The sequence below is a fragment of the Salvelinus alpinus genome, chromosome 18 (assembly GCF_045679555.1).
Source record: "Salvelinus alpinus chromosome 18, SLU_Salpinus.1, whole genome shotgun sequence".
In the NCBI taxonomy this organism is placed as follows: Eukaryota; Metazoa; Chordata; class Actinopteri; order Salmoniformes; family Salmonidae; genus Salvelinus; species Salvelinus alpinus.
In genome coordinates, this window is record NC_092103.1 from 15253617 (window position 1) to 15281606 (window position 27990).

The 27990-nt window shown below is 41.8% G+C and overlaps 1 protein-coding gene across 1 annotated transcript; it reads left to right on the plus strand.

The window, feature by feature from the left end:
- The first annotated feature begins 1115 nt into the window (after positions 1 to 1115).
- tescb (tescalcin b) lies at positions 1116 to 27990 on the plus strand. The gene is made up of 8 exons (XM_071350355.1): positions 1116 to 1472; positions 7285 to 7354; positions 7613 to 7693; positions 8107 to 8246; positions 21186 to 21247; positions 21346 to 21453; positions 21562 to 21609; positions 21934 to 27990. Exons 1-8 carry the CDS (start codon positions 1409 to 1411, stop codon positions 22009 to 22011), a joined length of 651 nt encoding a protein of 216 aa, XP_071206456.1. The 5' UTR covers positions 1116 to 1408; the 3' UTR covers positions 22012 to 27990.

The window sequence follows — 27990 nt, forward strand, 5'->3', positions numbered from 1 at the left end:
ACATCTCAACATCAACTGTTCAAAGGGGACTGCGTCAATCAGGCCTTCATGGTCGACTTGCTGCAAATAAACTACTACTAATGGACACAAATAATAAGAACAGACTTGCTTGGGCCAAGAAACACGGCCAATGGAAATTAGACTGGTGGAAATCTGTCCTTTGGTTTGATTTGTTAACACTTTTGGTTACTACATTATTCCATATGTGTTATTTCATAGTTTTGATGTCTTCACTATTATTCTACAATGTAGAAAATAGTAAAATAAAGAAAACCCCTTGAATGAGTAGGTGTGTCCAAATCTTTGACTGGTACTGTATATGTTACGAATTTGCTAAATGTGCAATATAATAAGAATTTGCAAAATGTACAATATGTTACGAATTTGCAAATCGTATGATATGTCGAATTCTAGCTAGGTGGCTAACATTAGCTAGCTCGCTAACGTTAACTAGGCTATGGGTTACAGTTACGTTTAGGAGTTAGGTTAAAGGGTTAAGGTTAGAGTTAGAGTTAGGGGAAGGGTTAGGGGAAGGGGAAGGATTAGCTAACATGCTGAGTAGTTGATAAGTAGCTAAATAGTAGTAAGCAGTAGAAAAGTTGCTAATTAGCTAAAATGCTAAAGTTGTTAGTGATGAGATTCGAACTCGCAAAATTTGAGTTGCTAGACGTTCGCATTATATGCCTACCCATCCACCCTGACCAACCACCCTACTTTCATTTTTGGCTTAAGTAACCATCTCCCTTATGTAACTACACAAAACATAACATATCATACTAAATGGAATGTCTCAGATTTACTTACAGAATAATACGAAATGCTCCGAGTCTTCTCCCCAAGAAAACAGAACTGCTATATATTTGTTTTTGGAAGGTTTGGCTTCAAGGTAGACTTTGGAGGCACAACATTGGTCAATTTCAACAAACGTTTGGAATATGGAAAAATATGGAATATTGCAGGGTCTTTTATATGACTGGGTTACATTACAGAGGACTTCAGGGCAAGTGATATGAATGCAGCTCATGTAATAAAGCGTTCAACATTGAATGTCGTACTGTACTACAATGTAGCCTAAGTAGGACACTGCTGACTGTAGTATGAGAACTAGATCACAGGAACCTAAATAATGCACTGTTGAAGAAAGTGTTGTGTCGTTGGATAGCCAAGTTGCGGAAGTGCGCGCTCAGCAGAGGCTGGCAGCTTGAAATGCATTTACATTAGGACCTTGCAGCCTACAGTACATATCGACCTGTGACATGATTTGTTGTTGGGGATATGATAATGAAAGAATATCTGTTCCATTGAACTGACACCGTTTCGAGTTCAGTATCCTACCTGCGTTGTCTTGAGCGAGACCAATCGTTATTTTCATGCGTCTGGATTGGTCGCCTAGCGTGTTTACAGAGTTATGGGTGCATTACAGTCGTTACCTGATGAATTCGAATACAGAGATCTCTCAGAGAAGACCGGCTGTGAGTATTACGTTTTTTTCCTGTAGGATACGATTATAATTGTTGAGAATAATCATATTTCTGGGCTTATGTAATCCTGCGCTAAAGTGTATCATTATTGTGAAATGAAACGCCCTACAATACAGGATCCCCATAACAACGTCATCATGTGTGGTAGGTGTTCTGGGGGCTATTTACAGAGCAAAACAACATGAGTTATAGATTGCTGTTGGCGACAGCACTACTGGATGAGAATCTTTACAAGTAGCCTATAGCAGTGTTTTCCCGGATGCCTTGCAAGGAGAAGAGCTACTGTTATACCCCTGAAAGGGGGGGATATAGAAATGAATCACACAGAGGTTGCTTCAGCTTCACATCAGTGTAATTCATCTTTTGCATAAAATCATCAACAATTTACAATTTACATACATTTCTCAAGTGCACAAATAAATACACTGCTCAAAAAAATAAAGGGAACACTTAAACAACACAATGTAACTCCAAGTCAATCACACTTCTGTGAAATCAAACTGTCCACTTAGGAAGCAACAATGATTGACAATAAATTTCACATGCTGTTGTGCAAATGGAATAGACAAAAGGTGGAAATTATAGGCAATTAGCAAGACACCCCCAATAAAGGAGTGGTTCTGCAGGTGGTGACCACAGACCACTTCTCAGTTCCTATGCTTCCTGGCTGATGTTTTGGTCACTTTTGAATGCTGGCGGTGCTTTCACTCTAGTGGTAGCATGAGACGGAGTCTACAACCCACACAAGTGGCTCAGGTAGTGCAGCTCATCCAGGATGGCACATCAATGCGAGCTGTGGCAAGAAGGTTTGCTGTGTCTGTCAGCGTAGTGTCCAGAGCATGGAGGCGCTACCAGGAGACAGGCCAGTACATCAGGAGACGTGGAGGAGGCCGTAGGAGGGCAACAACCCAGCAGCAGGACCGCTACCTCCGCCTTTGTGCAAGGAGGAGCACTGCCAGAGCCCTGCAAAATGACCTCCAGCAGGCCACAAATGTGCATTGTCGGAAAAGGACCCTAAGTACGCGTTTCACTGTTATTCTACACCTGTTGTCTACAAAGCATGTGACAAATAACATTTTATTTGATTGGATTTGAAATATATTCTAAATCGAATTCGTACCTGATAGGGGGAAACATAGAAATTAATCACACAGAGAAGTTACTTCAGCTTCACGTCAGTGTAATGAATGAACTGGAAAGCTCCGTGCGACCTGCCCCGTATGGGAGAAGCTATATGGGCACGCCCGTGCCCAAACTGATAACGCAACTGAGAGGGGCCGGGGAGACAAACGGATTTGGTTCCGTTAGTCGTCCTGATGAACACTTCCCAGCTAGCTAGCTTATGCTTGTGGCTAGAAACTTCAGCGATAATTTGAAACTTGGCTACCATGATTGGAACTTGGGAGTGTTCAGAATCATTCCGTAATTCTTCCGTTTTTTAAAACTAAAATGTAGATGTTAATGCCGTAGTTGTACATTTTCAGTGAAAATCACTGCAATAAATGTGCTTTAGCTGTCACCCTGGCCTTATATTTGCTACTCTATCTAGCTACTTCCCTCTCTTTACTGCCGGACAGCAGTTCTTGAACAAGTGGAAGTGAAGAACACCGTGCCTGTGTTGTTGTGGTGCCGGCTTGCAGCACAAACTCTCCCCATTGTAGTTAGACTGTATCACGGTGACATCGAGATGGTTACAAATTATTTATTGTGTAGGCTGCTATCCTATTCTAAATAAAATCAAGTGGGATGGACAAATTGGCCACGTTAGCTAATGCCGGCAACATGTGATACAGTTGCCCAGTGAGAAGCAACTCACGTTGGCAAGTACCTTGATATTGCACTGGTCATTCTCATCGGCTTGTTGTTACGTTAGCTAATTGGCAGGTCAAGGTGACAAATACTACCAGTTATTTCTCCCATTGAAATAAGCATAATTTCATTTTAACTAGTGCCATGCTGCTCTTCTTGCCAGCATAAACTATACTGAACAAAAATATAAATGCAACATGGAACAATTTCAAATATTTTATTGAGTTACAGTACATATGAGGAAATCAGTCAATTGAAATAAATGACTTTGGCCCTAATCTATGGATTTCACATGACTGGAAATACAGATATGCATCTATAGGTCACAGATACCTTAAAAAAAGGTAGGGGCGTAGATTAGACAACCAGTCAGTATCTGGTGCGACCACAATTTGCCTCATGCAGCGCACCACATCTCCTTTGCATAGAGTTGATCAGGCTGTTGATTGTGGCCTGTGGAATGTTGTCCCACTCCTCTTCAGTGGCTGTGCGAAGTTGCTGGATATTGGCGGGAATTGGAATACACTGTCGTACACATCGATTCAGAGTCAATGGGTGGGGTGACATGTCTGGTGAGTATGCAGACCATGGAAGAACAGGGACATTTTCAGCTTCCAGGAATTGTGTACAGATCCTTGTGACATGGGGCTGTGCATTATCATGCTGAAACATGAGGTGATGGCGGCGAATGAATGGCACGACAATGGGTCTCAAGATCTCGTCACGGTATCTCTGTGCATCACAATTTCCATAGATAAAATGTAATTGTGTTCGTTGTCCGTAGCTTATGCCTGCCCATACCATAACCCCATCGCCTTCATGGGGCACTCTGTTCGCAATGTTGACATCAGCAAACCACTTGCCCACACAATGCGATACACATGATCTGTGGTTGAGGCTGGTTGAATGTACTGCCAAATTCTCTAAAACTGTGTTGGAGGCGGTGTCACAACTTCCACCGAAGTCGGTTCCTCTCCTTGTTCGGGCGGCGGTCGGCGTCACCGGTCTTCTAGCCATTGTCGAGCCACTTTTTATTTTCCATTTGTTTTGTCTTGTTTTCCTACACACCTGGTTTTCATTGCCCTCATTTATTGTTGTGTATTTAACCCTCTGTTCCCCCCATGTCTTTGTGTGGAATTGTTTGTTGTAAGTGCTTGTGCACATGTTTACTGGTGCGTGTCGAGATTTGTACCCATGTTATTTCTTTATGCCATTGGTTTTGTAATTAAACTGCTCCGGCTATTACCTAGTTCTGCTCTCCTGCGTCTGACTTCCCTGCCACCAGTTAAGCACCCCTTACAGGCGGCTTATGGTAGAGAAATTAACATTAAATTATCTGGCAACAGCTCGTGTGGACATGCCTGCAGTCAGCATGCCAATTGCATGCTCCCTCAAAACTTTATACATCTGTGACATTGTGTTGTGCGACACAACTGCACATTTTAGAGTGGCCTTTTATTGTCCCCAGCACAAGGTGCACTTGTGTAATGATCATGCTGTTTAATCAGCTTTTTGATATGCCACACCTGTCAGGTGGATGGATCTTCTTGACAAAGGAGAACAGCTCACTAACAGGGATGTAAACAGAAATATTTTTTTTGTGCGTATGGAACATTTCTGGGATCTTTTATTTCAGCTCATGAAACATGGGACCAACACTTTACTTTATGTTGCGTTTATATTTTTGTTCAGTGTAGCTATCAGGGAAGGGCTCATCAGGACTACTGAAATTAATCCATTCATCTCCACTCGACTCTCAGCTGAGCGACATACTTTGAGTATATAAACATTCGGAAAAGGTGTTGAAAGCGTTCCACAGGGATGCTGGCCAATGTTGATTCCAATGCTTCCCACAGTTGGCTGGATGACCTTTGGGTGGTGGACCATTTTTGATACACACAGGAAACTGTTGAGCGTGAAAACCCCATCACCATTGTCGTTATTGACACACTCAAACCGGTGCGCCTGGCACCTACTGTACTACCATACCCTGTTCAAAGGGGCTTAAATCTTTTCTCTTGCCCATTCACCCTCTTACAAGACTTAAAAACCATTCTTTAACCTGTCTCCTCCCCTTCATCTACACTGATTGAAGTGGATTTCACAGGTGACATCACTAAGGGATCATAGATTTCACCTGGATTCACTTGGTCAGTCTGTCATGGAAAGTCAGGTGTTCCTAATGTTTAGTACACTCAGTGTATGTCATCATCAATTTTGGCACCAGGCGTGTCAATATAGCCTCTCCAACCCACTATAGGAATTCCTAGGCATAACCAATCAAACACAGCAAAAACAGACATCACTGAGCACACAGATCGTATTATCAACATTCATATACCATGATTAGCATATTGCTTGCTGGTACACATTATGATACTGTAGTATTATTTTCATTATAGCACTCAGGCACATTTCATTCTATCACACTACCATGTCTAAATTAAAAGCCGAACAAGGAGAAGACTGTTTGTGTCACGACTTCCACCGAAGTCGTTTCCTCTCTTTGTTCGGTCGGCGTCACCGGTCTTCTAGCCATCGTCGATCCACTTTTCATTCTCCATTTGTTTTGTCTTGTTTTCCTACACACCTGGTTTCCATTTCCCTCATTATTTGTTGTGTATTTAACCCTCTGTTCCCCCCGTGTTTTTGTGTGGAATTGTTTGTTGTAAGTGCTTGTGCACTTGTTTACTGGTGCGCGTCGGGTTTTTTGGATTAAACTGCTCCGGCTACTACCTAGTTCTGCTCTCCTGCGTCTGACTTCCCTGCCACCAGTTACGCACCCCTTTACAGTTTGAGCAACTATGGAATGTCCTTGTGACTAAAGTCAGATGAAAGAAATGAAACTTGGTAATAGTATTAGACCAGATGAATCTCCTATATTTATTTAAGGGCTGTATTCTGACATGATGATAGAAAGACACTAGTATAGGCCAGGTACTGTATCTCCATGCAGTGGCTATAAAATATTCAACCTGCAAATTGCATGTGGAGTAGCAACTTTTTTCTCTGGGTATCTTATGTACGTTTACAGTGTAGGCTTGATTGAACCACCATGAATAATAGATTAGATATTGTGTTTATAGCTTCAGAAAGAATGCAAGCAATGAGGCCATGAACAAAGAGGCTTTTTTTTTCACTGTCTCTAACATTGTCTGAAATCCCCACCCTCAGTGAGTTTCCTCATACCACTGGTAATCCAATATTAGCTCATACTAGTTTGTCCATACAATAACCTGAGGAATGTATTGTTTGTACACACTGAAAAACACTCACTCACTTTGTCTCACTCACACAATCACTCACTCACTCATAAACACTCACTCGCTCTCAATTCAAATATTGTGGCGATTGTTAGACATCAGTCCTTGTTTGAATGAATTTCAATACTTTGAGCTTATCCCTGTTGTTCAGCCAGAACACTTTTTTTCTCTTTCCGACTACATGTAATTTACAGTTTATTTAAGTTACATTAGAAATATACATTTAAAAACAATGTATTTCTCTATACTCTATGCACTCACATAGACAATGACAATGAAAGAATGCAAAGTGAAATAGTTTTTACATCTGAATATACAAATATACACTTTTCACATGAGGAAAGATGGCATCAACTGAAAATAGATGCTGAATAAACATTCAGCACTGCTCTCTGCTTACACCGTGTGTATAATGTGTTAGGCCTGGGGATGTCAAATCAGGCAGCCTGAATGATACATTAGAGATAAGAACAGGACACAAACATAAATTGTATTTGCAAAGATTAAAAAACAATTGTGTTCCATTAACAGCATTACTCTGCAGTTTGTCATGGTTTCCTGCTAATTCAGTGGTAACTGATGTGCTGCCTGGCATTTTGCTAATTGGAGATGCTTCTTGAAGATGCACATAATTTCCGCTCCATCCATCTAGGCCTCTAACCTGCTGTGGTAGTTTGGCAGGATGTACCTCTCTGTCTTGGACTCATGACAGTCCCTTTTTTGTTCCTCAGTTTCCTTCGAGCAGATTGGAATCCTGCATAAAAGATTCAAGCAGTTGAGCCACAATGAAGACATGCTGAGGTAGGACTCTCTAATCATTTTTGGCATTCATACACATCCTAACACACTTTATTTTTAACTTGTGCTGTTGTTACTTTGGGGGTTTTAGACACACATGGGTGTATTCCTGGCATAATGCATTTCTGATTAAGTGGTTCTTCCCATCTCTTTAGCATAAACCAGCCTAACAGGTTTTGTTTTGCCTTTTGTTTAGCAGGTGTTATAATTGACCAGCTTCCTGCTGCAAACCTAATTATCTTCTTGTCTTTTCACTTGTAGACGAGATGACCTCAACACAATTCCAGACCTGTCATGCAATCCGATCCGAACCCAAATTATAGAGGCCTTCTTTGACAAAAGGTTGGTGTTTATCATGTTTATGTTAAGTACCTCAACAAGAACAAGACTTAAGGTTAACTGCTCTCAATATGCCCCCAGCTTTAACCTACATAGTATGATTTTCATTATACAGTAGGTTTGGTGGTACCGCACAGGATTAGTCAAATGTGAGCCTGGTCCAAAAACAACCCCTAGCTACCCCTACCCACTATATTTGTGTAGATCGGAAAGGATTGAATATGTATAATCTATATGGCAGTCACACAACCTAAGATATCAATATGCAAGTTGGAGCTATTACCATATTGTATACGGTATCCATTTCTTTGACATTTATGTGAAGTGCCTAGAAGGTTAATTTCTAATGAGCAATACAGAAAATATATGTTCACACAATGAAGATATTTATGTTCCTTGCTCGTATGCCTCTATAGAAACTTCCATCAGAATGGTGAGGGGACTGTCCAGGAGATCAGCTTTGAGGAGTTCCTGGTGGTCATGTCCCACTTCAGACCTCCAGCACTGGACATGACAGAGGAACAGAGAGAGATTATCAGGAGGGAAAAACTCCGCTGTGAGTGCCATCATTAAAATGTTACTGTATGGAGTGGTGTTAAGATAGATGTATTGCAGTTCAGTATCACTGGCAAGTGTTACACTACATTGAAATGGATACCCAACATTATTGTTAGCGTGTGTACTTACTACAATGACATTGAAAACATTGGTTGTACAAGATACTGTGCACGTTTGAGGTGTACTATGGCTCACACTGTGACTGGAATCAATAATGGGCTCAATAATCTGTCAACTTTCTGCTGGGATACAACAGATCTATATTAAAGTGACCTTTACAAAATGGATTCAGCAACTTCTCATGGAACAATAGGGACTGTGAGGGCATACACACACACACAGACACACTCGAACGCGCACATTATTTTATAGTTGTATTGTTGGTGTCATTTTGTTGTTGTATTGTTTGTATAGCGTTGTATTTTACATTTGTGTGACTCTCCTTGTCTATCAGTTGTCGTGGAAATTCAACACAGGGACGCTCAAAGTCAATATTAAATTAATCACTCTTTATTGTCAGCGAGCTGGGCGTTATGCCAAAAGGTCTGAGGGGGTCATGACTGTCTCCCCCTCTTATCTCTACCCAGCACGTATAGGAACCAATGATTGAGTGAGACAAGATGTACAATTCAAGGCTGTCCCCCCAGTCTATACATTTTTCCACCACATTCCCTACTTTTATCACTTCTATGATAATAATTGTTAAACATTTAATGAGAGACACTTTCAAACCCTTCATTCTGGGTTATACAATCTAATTAGTATCATCATAATAAAGGTTATACTTTTATTAACAGGAGTGAATTTATCAAAAATACACACACATACACACCATGTTAATAACACAATTATGCAATTATTTTGGCAATTTGGGATCCTCAACTTCCAAACAGGGATTCCAACCAAGTTGCAAGCTAACACTCTGGTTGTGGGGAATTATTCTTAGCCACAGTGGCAATGTATTCGGTGAGATCAGTCATATTAGAAGAGTGATCTGGGACAAAAGTACAGCATTCATCGTTAATGATTGGACGAGTGCCCCCTTGACCTGCCAAAAGATAGTCAAGACCCTCTCTGTTTTTCAGAGCCAATTTACGCAATTCTTTTAGTTCCCCATTCAATTGTTCCAGAGCAATTTGGTCATCCCTAGGTCCATCACGACTGGTCTGCCGACGTAATCGTCCGAGGTGGTTTCAACAGGCTCTTCCATTGTGACGTCGCCGGCCCGCTAGCTGTCTGAATCGCTGTTTCTCCAGCTCGCCTAGCGTAGTAGCAACTACGTAATGGCTCCCTGACTCACCTATTGCTACTCATTGGACCCTATGATCACTTGGCTACACATGCCTCTCCCTAATGCCTTGTCTATTGCTGTTTTGGTTAGTGATTATTGTCTTATTTCACTGTAGAACCCCCAGCCCTGCCAAATATGCCTTAGATGGCCCTTTTGTTCCACCCCCCACACATGCGGTGACCTCACCTGGCTTAACTGATGCCTCTAGAGACAAAACCTCTCTCATCATCACTCAATGCCTAGGTTTATCTCCACTGTACTCACATCCTACCATACCCTTGTCTGTACATTATGCCTTGAATCTATTCTTCCACACCCAGAAATCTGCTCCTTTTACTCTCTGTTCCGAACGCACTAGACGACCAGTTCTTATAGCCTTTAGCTGTACCCTTATCCTCCTCCTCCTCTGTTCCTCTGGTGATGTAGAGGTTAACCCAGGCCCTGCAGCCCTCAGCACCACTCCCATTCCCCAGGCGCTCTCATTTGTTGACTTCTGTATCTGTAAAAGCCTTGGTTTCATGCATGTTAACATTAGAAGCCTCCTCTGTCAGGACCCGGTGCGAGAAACAGTCACTAATAATCGTCAGAACCCAGAAGATGAGGCAGACACAGCAGTACTAGAGATGGTGGTTTAATTAAAGAACAAAATCTTCAGGCAAAGAAACTAAATCCACAATGTCCAAAAATAAAGCCAAGAGGCACAAAATGGAAATCCTCCACAATACAAAAGAAACTCCACAAAGTGGTAAAAAACAGCAGGGAAAAACAAACCTCAAAAGACTACTCAAATAATACACAAGAACTAAACCAGAGAACCTCTGGAAAATCCAACAAGAGAAATATCTGTATAAAACAAGGCTGGGGCTGGGTGCTAACTTACAAACACTGAGCAAGGAACTGAGGAACACACAGGGTTTAAATACTAACAAGGGAACGACCCACAGGTGCAAACAATAATTAGAGCAAGAAAAAACAAAAGGTACAAAAAAGGTGCAATGGGGACATCTAGTGACCAAAACCCGAACAGTCTTGGCCAAAACCTGACATCCTCCCTAAGTTTGTTTTATTCACTGCTTTAGCACACTCCACCAACCCGGATGTCCTAGCCGTGTCTGAATCCTGGCTTAGGAAGGCGGCCAAAAATCCTGACATTTCCATCCCCAACTACAACATTTTCCTTCAAGATAGAACTGCCAAAGGGGGCGGAGTTGCAATCTACTGCAGAGATAGCCTGCAGAGTTCTGTCATACTATCCAGGTCTGTGACCAAAAAATTTGAGCTTCTACTTTTAAAAATCCACCTTTCTAGAAACAAGTCTCTCACCGTTGCCGCTTGTTATAGACTCCCTTCAGCCCCCAGCTGTGCCCTGGACACCATAGGTGAATTGATTGCCCCCCATCTATCTTCAGAGTTCGTACTGTTAGGTGACCTAAACTGGGATATGCTTAACACCCCGGCCATCCTACAATCTAAGCTAGATGCCCTCATTCTCACACAAATTATCAAGGAACCTACCAGGTACAACCCTAAATCTGTAACCATAGGCACCCTCTTAGATATCATCCTGACCAACTTGCCCTCTAAATACACCTCTGCTGTCTTCAACAAGGATCTCAGCAATCACTGCCTCATTGCCTGCGTACGTACTGGTTCTACTATCAAACGACCACCCCTCATCACTGTCAAACGCTCCCTAAAACACTTCAGCGAGCAGGCCTTTCTAATCGACCTGGCCCGGGTATCCTGGAAGGATATTGACCTCATCCCATCGGTAGTGGATGCCTGGTTGCTCTTTAAAAATGCTCTCCTCACCATCTTAAATAATCATGCCCCATTCAAAAAATGTAGAACTAAGAACAGATATAGCCCCTGGTTCACCCCAGACTTGACTGTCCTTGACCAGCACAAAAACATCCTGTGGGATTAGCATCGAATAGCCCCCGCGATATGCAACTTTTCAGGGAAGTCAGGAACCAATATACACAGTCAGTTAGGAAAGCTAAGGTTAGCTTTTTCAAAAAGAAATTTGCATCCTGTAGCACTAATTCCAAAACGTTTTGGCACACTGTAAAGTCCATGGAGAATAAGAGCACCTCCTCCCAGCTGCCCACTGCACTGAGACTAGGAAACACTGGCACCACCAATAAATCTACGATAATCGATCATTTCAATAAGCATTTTTCTACGGCCGGCCATGCTTTCCACCTGGCTACCCCTACCCCGGACAATATCCTAAACGATATCATAACCGCCATCGATAAAAGACAGTACTGTGCAGCAGTCTTCATCGACCTGGCCAAGGCTTTCGACTCTGTCAATCACCACATCCTTTTCTTTGAAATGCTAGTAAAACTAAATGCATGTTCTTCAACCGATTGCTGCCCGCACCCGCCCGCCCTTCTAGCATCACTACTCTGGACGGTTGACTTAGAATATGTGGACAACTGCAAATACCTAGGTGTCTGGTTAGACTGTAAACTCTCCTTCCAGACTCACATTAGGCATCTCCAATCCTAAATTAAATCTAGAATCGGCTTCCTATTTCGCAACAAAGCCTCCTTCACTCATGCTGCCAAACATATCCTCGTAAAACTGACTATCCTACCGATCCTTGACTTCGGCGATGTCATTTACAAAATAGCCTCCAGCACTCTACTCAGCAAACTGGATGTAGTCTATCACAGTGCCATTCGTTTTGTTACCAAAGCCCCATATACTACCCACCACTGTGACCTGTATGCTCTCGTTGGCTGGCCCTCGCTACAGATTCGTCGCCAAACCCACTGGCTCCAGGTCATCTATAAGTCTTTGCTAGATAAAGCCCTGCCTTATCTCAGCCCACTGGTCACCATAGCAACACCCACCCATAGCACTCGCTCCAGCAGATATATTTCACTGGTCATCCCCAAAGCCAACACTTCCTTTGACCGCCTTTCCTTCCAATTCTCTGCTGCCAATGACTGGAACAAATTGCAAAAATCACTGAATCTGGAGACTTATATCTCCCTCTCTAAATTTAAGCATCAGCTGTCAGAGCAGCTTACCCATCACTGTACCTGTACACAGCCAATCTGTAAATAGCACACCCAACTACCTCATCCCAACTACCACATCCCCATTGTTATTTATCTTCTTTCACTTTTGCACCCCAGTATCTCTACTTGCACATCATCACCATCTGCACTTCTATCACTTCTGGGCCACTCCAGGCCTGTGTTGGTCCCTTTGGCTCAGGACTCCTTCTACGATTACCATCTTCTGGGCCACTACTCCAGGCCTGCGTTGGTCCATTTGGCTCGGGACTTATCTCAGCCTTATAGAAACATTCTGTCTCAGAGACAGGCCCACACCGACACTGTATGTACGTTTACATTGACATGCAGTACACAGTGCATTCGGAAAGTATTCAGAGCCCTTGACTTTTTCCACATGCTGTTACGTTACAGCCGTATTCTAAAATTAATTTAATCGTTTTTTCCAACCTCAACAATCTACCCACAATAATGAAAAGGCAAACCGATTTTTAGACTTGTCCCTCCTGCGTTGTCTTGCCTGTGTGCTTAAGTTCGTTGTCCTGTTGGAAGGTGAACCTTCGCTCCAGTCAGAGGTCCTGAGCGCTCTGGAGCAGGTTTTCAACAAAGATCTCTCTGTGCTTTGCTCTGTTCATCTTTCTCTTCGATCCTGACTAGGTTCCCAGTAACTGCCGCCAAAAAGAAATCCCACAGCATGATGCTGCCACCACCATGCTTCACCGTAGGGATAGTGCCAGGTTTCCTCCAGACGTGACGCTTGCCATTCAGGCCAAAGAGTTCAATCTTGGTTTCATCAGACCAAAGAATCTTGTTTGTCATGGTCTGATAGTCTTTAGGTGCCTTTTGGCAAACTCCAAGCGGGCTGTCATGTGCCTTTTACTGAGAAGTGACTTCCGTCTGGCAACTCTACCATAAAGGCCTGATTGATGGAGTGCTGCAGAGATGGTTGTCCTTCTGGAAGATTCTCCCATCTCCACAGAGGAATTCTGGAGCTCTGTCAGAGTGACCATCGGGTTCTTGGTCACCTCTCTGACCAAGGCCCTTCTCCCCCGATTGATCAGTTTGGCCAGGTGGCCAGCTCTAGGAAGAGTCTTGGTGGTTCCAACCAATGATGGAGGCCACTGTGTTCTTGGGGACCTTCAATGCTGCGGACATTTTTTGGTACGGTTCCCCAGATCTGTGCCTCGACATAATCCTGTCTCTGAGCTCTACAGACAATTCCTTCGACCTCATGGCTTGGTTTTTGCTCTAACATGCACTGTCAACTGTTGGACCTTATATAGACAGGTGTGTGCCTTTCCAAATCATGTCCAATCAATTGAATTTATGACAGGTGGACTCCAATCAAGTTGTGGAAACATCTCAAGGACATTTGAACATCTTGGCCATGTTCTGTTATAATCTCCACCCAGCACAGCCAGAAGAGGACTGGCAACCCCTCATAGCCTGGTTCCTCTCTAGGTTTCTTCCTAGGTTCCGGCCTTTCTAGGGAGTTTTTCCTAGCCACCATGCTTCTACACCTGCATTGCTTGCTGTTTGGGGTTTTAGGCTGGGTTTCTGTACAGCACTTTGTGCATCAGCTGATGTAAGAAGGGCTTTATAAATACATTTGATTGATTGATTGATGATCAATGGAAACAGGATCCACCTGAGCTCAATTTCAAGTCTCATAGCAAAGGGTCTGAATACTTATGTAAATAAGGTATTCCTGTTTTCTAGTTTTAATACATTTGCTAAATTTCTAAAACCCTGTTTTTGCTTTGTCATTATAGGGTATTGTGTGTAGATTGATGAGGAAAACATTCTATTTAATACATTTTAGGATAAGGCTGTAATGTAACAAAATGTGGAAAAAGTCAAGGGGTCTGAATACTTTCTGAATGAACTGTATTACTTCTACCAATATTCTTCATGCAAATGTCAAGACAAATGTCAAAGAGAATAACAGCACACAGTTGAATCCATTTTTGCAAATTGGCTTATACTCCCATATCATCTTACCGATCTCACCGCAGAGTTACATTGTCAAGGAGTTAGAGGGCTAATCCTTAGGGAGAAGTCCCAACCATCCAGCAGACCCAATCTGGTGAGATTTGTGTTGAAGCAAGAAAAAAACTAATAAACAAAACAATAACAACAATACACACAAAACAACAACAACAATACACTTCTTCCCTTTTGACACATAACTCACATCATGATTCATGCGTCTCAAAAAAACAACAACAATGCCGGTTAAATCAAAATAACAAATAAACTTAGAATTACAACCCTTGATAACTCCATCTTAAAATAATTGTATCCCATAAGGTAATTCAAGGAATAGTAAAATAGACTAGAGAAAGGTTTCCCTCGTTCAGGGGCAGCGCTCTCGCTCTATCTCTCTCTATATCGTGGTCCGAATCACACATAAGACTATTGATAAATTATAAACTTCTTTGTAATTATCAGTTTTTACATATTACATTTAAATCTCGCCCAATGTCTCTAGCCTTTCTAGTGAGCGTGATCAGGCCTCACCAGAAAATCAGAACAGAGGTCAAAGGTCATTAAACCCCATTTAAGTGAGTGTTTCGTTTCAAACATTTTGTGTACTTCAGACTCATTATTTAAAGGCATTTCTTATCAAGAGAATTTACATGTGTGCAAACAAAAATCGGACAATAGATACCTCAGAAAATGTTATTTGTGTACCCTTTAAGGTGCATCCTTTCTAACCAATGAAAAACCCACTAAAACCAAAATATAAAGACCCCACACAATAAATCAAACACAGTGTTAACACCACTAACAAATATTCATAACAGGTGGGCTGTGTGTGGGTGCTGGTGTGTGGTAAAATGTAGGGTAAAAACAAACAAAATGTCCAGGCCTTACTTAATTTGGGAGCTCCCTTATAAAATACATCGGCCAATTCAGAAGGGAAGAAATAAACTTTGGAAGTAGCTTCCTTTTTTAAGGTAGCTCTCGAGACTAGAGTCTGCATCTGGCATCAACTTTCACTATAACTAGGCTGGCACTGTCTATCAGTCCTCTATCGATGGCATGCTCTGTCCATAATAGGTCTCTACCTAGCAAGTTAAACGGTTGAGTAGGTGAATACAGAAAATCATGTTCAACATTCATTGGTTGCTTTCAACAGGGCATGTATTACCGGGGTTGAGGAAGTCCCATAAGCGTTCATAGTTTTATTGTTAGGGGTAAGTCGAGTCAATCTTTGCCCGAGACTTTATTTCCCAGACCCTTTAGACAGTCATACAATGCTTTAACCTTATCTTCATCAAATGATCCATAAAGGGCCAACTCTGAACATTTATCTTAATACTTTTTACACCACTTGCGTACGTCTATGTGTGGGTGTGCAAGTTGTATATTATTATTATTATTATTATTTCCATTGTTACTTTATCAAATCTCTAGTAACCCATTATACTCTTCTTCACAAATTCCTCCTTTACACTAGTGTTCTATTCATAAAGGGGTTTAAATATTAAATATCTGATGATGATGGCGCCGGAGGAGTTGGCTGCCGTTTTACGGGCTCCTAACCAACTGTGATATTGTGTGTGTTTTTTCACGTTATTTGTAACTCATTTTGTACATAATGTTTCTGCCACCGTCTCTTATGACCTAAAAGAGCTTATGGATATCAGGACAGCGATTACTCACCTTGTACTGGACAAAGATTTTATCTTGAATGAGTCGGACGCAAAGTATTTACTTCAGACACCCGACGGGGACATAAGTCAGGGTGCCTTGTAAGGATCCGACGGCGAGTGAGTAATCCCCCTCTACCATCAGTCCTATTAGCCAACGTGCAATCATTGGATAACAAAATGGATTACCTCCGATCATGACTATCCTACCAATGGGATATTAAAAACTGTAATATCGTATGTTTCACTGAGTCGTGACCACCTTTCCTCCACACACAGAGACGCGTATAAAGCTCTGCCTCGCCCTCCATTTGGCAAATCTGATCATAACTCTACCCTCCTGATTCCTGCTTACAAGCCAAAACTAAAGCAGGAAGTACCAGTGACTCGCTCAATAAGGAACTGTTCAGATGACGCAGATGCTAAGCTAAAGGACTATTTTGCTAGCACAAACTGGAATATGTTCCGGAATTCTTTCGATGGAATTGAGGAGTACACCACATCAGTCACTGGCTTCATCAATAAGTGCATCGATGACATCGTCCTCACAGTGACAATACTTTAAAAAACCAAACCAGAAGCCATGGATTACAGGCAACATTCTCACTGAGCTAAAGGGTAGAGCTGCCGCTTTCAAGGAGTGGGACTCTAACCTGGACGCTTGTAAGAAATCCTGCTATGCCCTCCGATGAACCATTAAACAGGCAAATTGTCAATACAGGACTAAGATCGAATCGTACTACACTGGCTGCGACGCTTGTCGGATGTGGCAGGGCTTGCAAACTATTACGGACTACAAAGGGAAGCCCAGCCAAGAGCTGCCCAGTAACACAAGCCTACCAGACGAGCTAAATAACTTCTATGCTTGCTTCGAGGCAAGCAACACTGAAGCATGCATGAGAAGATCAACTCTTCTGGACGACTGTGTGATCATGCTCTCCGTAGCCGATGTGAGTAATACCTTTCAGCAGGTCAACATTCACAAGGCCAGGATGTGTACTCTGAGCATGCGCTGACCAACTGGCAAATGTCTTCACTGATATTTTCAACCTGTCCCTGACCGAGTCTGTAATACCAACATGTTTCAAGCAGACCACCATAGTCCCTGTGCCCAAGAACACCAAGGTATCTTGCCTAAATGACTACCGACCTGTAGCACTCACATCTGTAGCCATGAAGTGCTTTGAAAAACTGATCATGGCTCACATCAACACCATTATGCCAGAATCCCTAGACCCACTCCAATTTGCATACCGGCCCAACAGATCCAGAGATGATACAATCTCTATTGCAATCCACACTGCCCTTTCCCACCTGGACAAAAGGAACACCTACATGAGAATGCTATTCATTGACTACAGCTCAGCCTTCAACACCATAGTGCCCTCAAAGTTCATCACTAAGCTAAGGACCCTGGGACTACACACCTTCCTCTGCAACTGGATCCTGGACTTGCTGACGGGCCACCCCCAGGTGGTAAGGGTAGGTAACAACACATCTACCACGCTGATCCTCAACATGGGGGCCCCTCAGGGGTGCGTGCTCAGTCCCCTCCTGTACTCCCTGTTCACCCATGACTGCATGGCCAAGCATGACTCCAACACCATCATTGAGTTGGCCGACGGCACAACAGTGTTTGGCCTGATCACCGACAACGATGAGACAGCCTATAGGGAGGAGGTCAGAGACCTGGCAGTGTGGTGCCAAGATAACAACCTCTCCCTCAAATTGATCAAGACAAGGGAGATGATTGTGGACTACAGAAAAAAGAGGACCAAACATGCCCCCATTCTCATCGACGGGGCTGTAGTGGACTAGGTTGAGAGCTTCAAGTTCCTTGGTGTCCACATCACCAACAAACTATCATGGTCCAAGCACACCGAGACAGTTGTGAAGAGAGCATGACAATGCCTATTCCCCCTCAGGAGACTGAAAAGATGTGGCATGGGTCTTCAGATCCTCAAAACGTTCTACAGCTGTACCATCGAGAGCATTCTGGCCTGTTGCATCACCGCCTGGTTTGGCAACTACTCAGCCTCCGACCACAAGGCACTACAGAGGGTAGTGCGTACGGCTCAGGACATCACTGTGGCCGAGCTTCCTGCCATCCAGGACCTCTATACCAGGCGGTGTCAGAGGAAGGCCCAAAAATGTGCCACATTAAGCAGTACCAGAGTGCCAATTCTAGGTCCAAAACACTTCTTAACAGCTTCTACCCTCAAGCTGTAATACTCCTGAACAGCTAATCAAATGGCTACCCGGACTATTTAAATTGCCCCCCACAAACCCATTTTTATGCTGCTGCTACTCTCTGTTTTATCCATGCATAGTCACTTTACCTCTACATACATGTGCATATTACCTCAATTACCACGACTAACCGGTGCCCCCACACATTGATTCTGTACCGGTACCCCCTGTATATAGCCTCGCTACTGTTATTTTATTGTTGCTCCTTAATTATTTGTTATTTTTCTTATTTTTTTATTTTTTATTTACTTCAGTTTATTTTTGTACCTACTTTCTTTACACTTTTTGTCTTAAACTGCATTGTTGGTTTAGGGTTTGTAAGTAAGCATTTCACTGTAAGGTGTATTGTATTCGGCGCATGTGACAAATAACATTTAAGTTGAAATTTACACTAGCGTTCTATTTAACAGCATATTCAGGAATAGTACTCTCTCCTTTCATCTCTTCACATACACAGAATCCCTATATATGGTTATAAATCAACTTAGGTATTTGCATCCACACCACCAGCAACGATCACAGCGCAGCTAGCCCGAGAGGTACACATATCATGTTCTCGAGGAAATCTCAGTGTCCGGGGGCATAAATGAACAGCCCTTTCCCATCTCAGCTGTTACCCTCTTAAACTTTTCAATGGCTTCTCCTGACAGTGCTCACTACCTGTAGATCGACGGGCGGTGGTGGACAGAACCCCTAGATAACGTTATAGATCGAAAAACTCAGCTCACACAGAACTGGAAAACTCAGCTCACACGGAACTGGAAAACTCAGCTCACACAGAACTGGAAAACTCAGCTCACACGGAACTGGAAATCTCAGCTCACACAGAACTGGAAAACTCAGCTCACACGGAACTGGAAATCTCAGCTCACACAGAACTGGAAAACTCAGCTCACACGGAACTGGAAATCTCAGCTCACACGGAACTGGAAAACTCAGCTCACACGGAACTGGAAAACTCAGCTCACACGGAACTGGAAAACTCAGCTCACACGGAACTGGAAAACTCAGCTCACACGGAACTGGAAAACTCAGCTCACACGGAACTGGAAAACTCAGCTCACACGGAACTGGAAAACTCAGCTCACACGGAACTGGAATACTCAGCTCACACGGAACTGGAAAACTCAGCTCACACAGAACTGGAAAACTCAGCTCACACGGAACTGGGTGGGTTATTCATTCAAACACACATTTTTCACACCGGAGCTAGTCCCCTGACACTCTCATTCACTCAGTACTTAATAGTAATAATAATATCTCTTATTATCCAAATTTCAATCCTGTTATTATCTAAATTCCAATCAGCTTAATATCCAAATTTCAATCCTCTTACTATCCAAAGTTAAACCTTCTTATTATCCCAAATGTAAATCCTTTGTTGAACTCAGTTTACCACTGATTATCCACATTTTCTCTTCTCTTAACACTAATAATTTCTCTTATTATCCACATTTAAATCAGCTTAACACGTCCTTTCCACACTCGCACAACTCTCACATTCACTTAGTACTATTCCCAAACACACTCAGTAATGTCCCTTATTACTCCATTTGCATCTTGAATGATTCTCGTTGTTATTTCCTATGCACAATATGTATCTTCAACATTTTTCTTGCCACTACTTCCTATACATAAACAAATTACACCTCATGCTGAATAACACCTCGTGCTATTAGTAGTGGCTGCAGACCACGTAGACACTTCTCTTATAAATGCCTACAGACAGGTGTCAGCAGGGCTTTACCAAGGTACCGTTACTTGCCCTCACTCTAGTCTTCTCTTAAGACTAGTTCTAGCCTCAAGACTAGTAGTACCATTTTATGTTTAGTTTTATTTTAGTTTTAATTATACAAATTAATTTAAATTGACTTACTAAAATTCAGATGACATGTCCCTCAGAGGTTCACAGATCAGGTATCTTCTCCCGGGCAGCTCTCAGTAAAAGTCTGGTCTGGGCGGGTCCACGTTGTCTTTGGTCAGACGGGAAATTCACTTACGCTTTTTCACTATGTCTCCCTTGCAGACCTTCACTGGGATGCTCCACAGGTGGAATCACTGATCAAATTGTCATCGAAATTCAACACAGGGACACTCGAAGTCAATTTTAAATGAATCACTATTTATTGTCAGCAAGCTGGAGAGGTCACAGTCAAACTTAGATGCATAAAGTACCGGTCTGAAGTGAGCTCTGCCGGGCAGTCCCGTTACTTCTCTTATGTACTGCTTACACAGACAAGCTACATAGGCATGGTTCATAGGGTTGGTTCCTGCGTGTGTCTGGCACCGTCTCATATCTTAACTTATAGAACATATTCTGGGTATTCTTCCAAAAGGGCTCTGGGGGGGGTCATGACAGTCTCCCCCTCATATCTCTACCCAGCACCTACAGGAACCAATGATTGTATGAGACAAGACGTACAATTCAAGCCTGTCCCTCCAGACTATACATTTTTCCTCCACACAGTGTATCAGTGTTTTGTTACTTGTCATGTTTTGTGTTTTTTGTGGATCCCAGGAAGATTAGCTGCTGCTTCTGCAAAAGATAAATAAACAAACAATAACAAAAATATCCCATAATATACAGCATTACTCAGCAAATGCATTACAGTGATGCCTCGTGACACTTGCAGACCTTTTGTTAAGGAAATATTTGTAAAGACAGACCAACAGAAAAGAGTTTAACACTTTCTTATTTTTTTCCCCAGTCCTGTTTAACATGCACGACACAGACAATGACGGAACAATCACTCTGGAGGAGTACCGACATGTAAGCCACTGCTCAGCCCTATCTTTCGAAATACAAAAATACACTATCGGCCTATCACTGTTGTAACCGTGACTGCCTTGCCTCTGTATGTACTGTAGGTAGTGGAGGAGCTGCTGTCTCGGAGTGGAGCCCTGGGGAAGGAAACGGCTAAAGGCATAGCAGACGCTGCCATGCTGGAGGTAGCCAGTATCTCCATGGGTCACATGGTACGGCTGCTTTATAAACATTATATTCCTCACTCTGAGTGTTAGACCTGGAACCTATTATTAGTTGTTTTTTTAATTATATTCAATAATCTCATTCTTCATTCTCAGGAACCAGATGAGTTTTACGAGGGGATCACTTTTGAACATTTCCTAAAGGTTTGTAATAAAACATAATTTTGTATCTAAAAAAAAGTCATGGCTTTAGCTTTTCTTTTTCAATGGTTTTGCAAACAAACACTGTATAGCTTCAAAATATGGTTAAAACTATCATTTTGATATGATGGATGGTCTGTCCTTGCATCCATTGCTCTGTCTTAGAATATTAAAGTGGTTACATTTCTCCAGCCCCATCCCTCTGCTGTTTGCTGTTTGCCAATAGCAGCACAATTGTTGTCTTGTTATTAGAGTACACATAGTTGAAGGCATCATCAGAGTTTAGTAACTATGTAATATACTGGTAGTAAAACAATTTATTTTCAGATACTGAAAGATATTGAGATCGAGACAAGAATGAACATTCGCTTTTTGAATATGGACACGACGAACCTGTGCAAGTGAGGATCTTCCACCTTTTTTATTACTACGCAGCACCAGCACTCTTTTATGGTATTTTATTTAGTGGCCAGTTAGGGCACACTTTAAGCAGTGACGTGTGGTTGGTGTCTGGGTAAGCACTGGCTGTTATCAAAGCCAGATTTACTCACAAATAAACCTTCATGAAGCCCAAGTTCACCATACAACAGATAGCTCCAACAACCAGAATGACACAGGCTATTAACCAAAATTGACAACAATGTTCACCAAATGTGACCAACCGGCTCGATTCGGTCTTATGCATCAAAATTTGAAATGGTGTTTTTTACATTGGATAAAAGTAGAGACTCAGAGATCTAGAAAATGGTATATCATACACTACAGTTGAGGAACAATGGGAAAGTAATTCTGCTTAGAACGTTGATAAACTTATAACCCCACTTTTGAGAAAATGTCCCTTGAATATTTTGGTACACCTACTGGAGAGCTCATCTTTGTCTACTCCAATTCAGAATCGTTCACACCCTCTTAAGCCTTAGCCCCACCCATCTCTTTAAGGATTCACATGTGAGGCCATGTGCTATGCAGAGTGAGTACTGTAGTGTACTAAACAACCAAAGCTTTCAAGACTTAAGGCTGGTTTACACTATGTCTAGCGTCATGTCTGTAGACAGTTGTCGCAGTAACATCATGGACATTCTATTGTCGTCCGACAACAAACTTGTCGTTGTTGTTATGAAAAAGTATAAACACAAAACTGACAGGCTGCATGTAATCAGCACCCTGGTGGTCCAAAATAGCATAACTGGTGTATTTTAACACCAATAAATCCATCCGTTTAAAAATGTATTTAGTATGTGTCAATCTAGCAAACTAGGCAACTAAAACCAACCAACTTTCTAAACAATGTTGTGGTTCGTTTCTTGCTTGTTAGCCAGCTATCTAATGTTGAGTTAGCTGGCTAGCCAGTTCAAATAATGACCATATCATATTGCTGACAATGTCTTTACTTCAACTAATTTATATTCTTTATTACAGGAAAATAAACTCACAACAAGATCATTATTTACAAGTTAATGGTGAGCTAATTACAGAAAATAGCTTAAGGTTGTGAGTGTGACAAAATAAAAGGGCATTCTACTGGAGAATTTTAGAACTTGAACACTGTCTCATTGGCCTAATGTTATATCCTAATTTGACTTTGGTGCAGGTCATTTTGTTCTTCACCTTACCATCTCTGGTAAACACAAACTTTATCAAATAAAATCAAAGTTTACTTGTCACATGCACAGGATACAGAATGTGTAAACGGTACAGTGAAATGATTGCTTATAGTGGAGTTTTTTGTTTAGACATGTAGCTAGCTAGTTAAACAATAAACGATAATCCCAACTCATAACGTTACTAGCCTGCATGAATCTGCTGGTAGCTAAAAACTAGCCAACTAGGTTCAATTTTAGCTAGCTCGCTAACATTAGGCTATAACTAGCAATGCAAATGGCTCTTAGATACAAATAATATTACTACACAGATCATACATGTAACGTAAGCTAGCGATCCAGCCAGCTAACGTTAGCTAGCTAGCTAACAGTACGCTTTAACTTGCAATGAAAATTACTTTCTGACAAAATTAGAAACAGTTCATTTCTGAAAATGTAGCTAGCTAGACTCTCTGACCCGTGTACATGGATGAACGCTTCTCCCTCTCACGGATGCCATAGTTTCTTTTAGTTTGAAGATGTAATCCGGAGACTGGTGTTTTACACAACAGCCTAGATAGAACAGTGTGTTCTATTTTTGACTCCCTCCGCATATTTGCTATCAAACGCCAGAATTTTCTCCATCTCCTTAGCTATCATACTCTGCTTTCACCGGACATTCCACTGATTTCAAAACGTGGTCCTCCAAAAAGTGGAGCGCATTAACAACACTTTTGTAGTTCTTCGTGATATCTTTAAAAAAAAGCTGCGTTAGAAAGGATTACCTACACATACTGAGCAGCTTATGTTATAGACAGAAGCGTGCTACATGGCAGAACAATCTGAACTCATCTCTTGGCATGTCCAGTCCATCCATTATGTCAGCCAATCCTGGCTAGCGGGAAGGTTCCTGTCTTTTTCCGTGGCTAAACCAACTAAGCTCGTAATTTAACAATTTTTTATTCGTATTTACAGATTGCATACAAGTTTGTTATTAAGGCACATGAAATTTCACATGTCCCAGAAGGCATTTCTGCCCAAAAACACATTTTGATTTTTAAAATGTTTACATTTTCACAAGTAGTGATGCACAACATATGCCTAGTTAACTGAAACGAGTCACAAATGTAAATACCTATGTAGCCAAGATACGATTGCGACATATTTCATATCATCTTACAAAATGATGCACTGCTCAACTCAGCAATAGACAAATCTAGCATCCACAATTACAACTGGTAGGTGGCACTAAAAGACTAATATATGGACACATTTCATCCGAATAATTTGCAACACTAACTCCATAGCCTTTCACAGTGGATTTACAATTCTTCCAATGCGCTTCTCGCGTAAACACACACACACACATAATAATATTATCATGTGAAATATTATTACACACACACGTACAGTGGGGAGAACAAGTATTTGATACACTGCTGATTTTGCAGGTTTTCCTACTTACAAAGCATGTAGAGGTCTGTCATTTTTATCATAGGTACACTTCAACTGTGAGAGACGGAATCTAAAACAAAAATCCAGAAAATCACATTGTATGATTTTTAAGTAATTAATTAGCATTTTATTGCATGACATAAGTATTTGATACATCAGAAAAGCAGAACTTAATATTTAGTACAGAAACCTTTGTTTGCAATTACAGAGATCATACGTTTCCTGTAGTTCTTGACCAGGTTTGCACACACTGCAGCAGGGATTTTGGCCCACTCCTCCATACAGACCTTCTCCAGATCCTTCAGGTTTCGGGGCTGTCGCTGGGCAATACGGACTTTCAGCTCCCTCCAAAGATTTTCTATTGGGTTCAGGGCTGGAGACTGGCTAGGCCACTCCGGGACCTTGAGATGCTTCTTACGGAGCCACTCCTTAGTTGCCCTGGCTGTGTGTTGCGGGTCGTTGTCATGCTGGAAGACCCAGCCACGACCCATCTTCAATGCTCTTACTGAGGGAAGGAGGTTGTTGGCCAAGATCTCGCGATACATGGCCCCATCCATCCTCCCCTCAATACGGTGCAGTCGTCCTGTCCCCTTTGCAGAAAAGCATCCCCAAAGAATGATGTTTCCACCTCCATGCTTCACGATTGGGATGGTGTTCTTGGGGCTGTACTCATCCTTCTTCTTCCTCCAAACACGGCAAGTGGAGTTTAGACCAAAAAGCTCTATTTTTGTCTCATCAGACCACATGACCTTCTCCCATTCCTCCTCTGGATCATCCAGATGGTCATTGGCAAACTTCAGACGGGCTTGGACATGCGCTGGCTTGAGCAGGGGGACCTTGCGTGTGCTGCAGTATTTTAATCCATGACGGCGTAATGTGTTACTAATGGTTTTCTTTGAGACTGTGGTCCCAGCTCTCTTCAGGTCATTGACCAGGTCCTGTCGTGTAGTTCTGGGCTGATCCCTCACGTTCCTCATGATCATTGATGCCCCACGAGGTGAGATCTTGCATGGAGCCCCAGACCGAGGGTGATTGACCGTCATCTTGAACTTCTTCCATTTTCTAATAATTGCGCCAACAGTTGTTGCCTTCTCACCAAGCTGCTTGCCTATTGTCCTGTAGCCCATCCCAGCCTTGTGCAGGTCTACAATTTTATCCCTGATGTCCTTACACAGCTTTCTGGTCTTGGCCATTGTGGAGAGGTTGGAGTCTGTTTGATTGAGTGTGTGGACAGGTGTCTTTTATACAGGTAATGAGTTCAAACAGGTGCAGTTAATACAGGTAATGAGTGGAGAACAGGAGGGCTTCTTAAAGTAAAACTAACAGGTCTGTGAGAGCCGGAATTCTTACTGGTTGGTAGGTGATCAAATACTTATGTCATGCAATAAAATGCAAATTAATTACTTAAAAATCATACAATGTGATTTTCTGGATTTTTGTTTTATTTTGGATTCCGCCTCTCACAGTTGAAGTGTACCTATGATAAAAATTACAGACCTCTACATGCTTTGTAAGTAGGAAAACCTGCAAAATCGGCAGTGTATCAAATACTTGTTCTCCCCACTGTATATAATAAATAAGGTTCTAACAAAATGTTCATATCAACAATCGAAATGACTGAAAAATGCATTCAAACGGTCGTGTGGGATACACATCTCCAAGGCCTCCTTCGGTTCCATTTTCACATTGACTCAAAAAGTAATTCCCATTCCCATTACGTCCACAAAGCTAAAGCAAATGTCCAAGATGTCTAAAAGTCGGGGTAAAAAGTCTTAATTGGTAATGATGTTTCAAACAATTGGACAGCCCAGTACTCACTTTTCACCTGCCTGACACATGACACCTGTCATGCCACGTCTTGTAGAGATCCTGTATGCTGCCTCTCTATGGTCTTAACTTTAATTTTAGTTGACATTCCACTCTTTGAACCCTCTAAACAGTGCGTTCCATTATGTCAACTTGGAAAATTGTTTGAGGTGCAGTATAGTGTCAATTTGTCAGGTTATTTTTGCTAGCTAGCTAGCTTTGTTCAGTTCAAGCGGTGCAAGCGTGAAATCATGTAGACATGTCCAAATATGCACAGTTTACCCCAGGCAATACCCACACAACATGTTTAGGCAATACGCATGCCTATATGAAATTGGCTCAATACAACACATGAAGATACTTCAAGCTAGGCAAAGCAGCGATGCCTAAGCTGACCCTGTCTATTAACAGTGACTGGAGTCAGGAACGGCCGCAGTGTCAACGATTTGAATGGCTGGAAAGGAAGGCATGAATACCCTAGCGCCTTTCCTGAGGTTTTGCATAAAAAAAACACCAGATTCACCGAGAAAAAACATGAACAAAAAAATTATTGTTTTTTTGGCTTTTCATAACAGCTTTTTTTATTACATTATCACAGGGTCAACAGGGCCTACCCTGACTGCACGTCACTGACTAAGTACACTGACAAACTATTAGAAAGCTCTGTTTATGGTTTGGTTTTGGGTTGTTATGAGCTTTTGATCAGGGGAAGGTTTAAGCTTCTACTGTCTAGTAGCTTCTGACACTTATGTTTTTACAAATGGACTGCATTGAAAATATGAATGAGTAACTATGCAAATATACACAGATTAACAGTTGGTATGTTATGAATTTAGCATGCAGTTTTGATGACAACCTGTATCTGTCACAACATACTTTTTTATGCAAGAATATAAACAATGCACTAAATGTTATCAATCGATAATCAATTCAATAGCAAAGCAATAAACCAGTAATACTATCTCAATAAAGCAATAGCCAATCATGCAGCGCTATGATTAAAGTGCATGCAATTCATCTCCTATTATACTGTATCTATGGCACTGTGTGGAATGAGCTAAAAAAAAACTTGCACAAGGAAAACCAAGAGCATGCGTCTTCTATCTATACCATCCTGCACACCAAAATTGTTGTGCTGCCACTGCCATCAATTTGGAATCAAAAGTTAGATTTCCATGTGCATTAACAAGTTACTGACCAATAGAAACAAAGTACTTATTGCCGTTGCGATGTTTGACTGACCAGCCTAGCATACTGGTATACAGTATAGCATACTGCAAATGTACTTGAGCTATGGCAACACCCTCCTGATATTGAAGATTGTTCTTTCAAGTCAAATGTGCATCCGACTTTTACAAAGAATGAAACCTTCGCAGACAAGCATTTGTTGACTGTTAGAAATGGGAACAATGTTATCCCCTCATATATGAATGTTAGCTACGCATGTTAGCTGTCTTTGTATTTGAATATACATATGTCCATATACTGTATGTTTGTACTGTAAAATAAAATATTTCCATTCCTTTTTTGGGATGTTATTGTA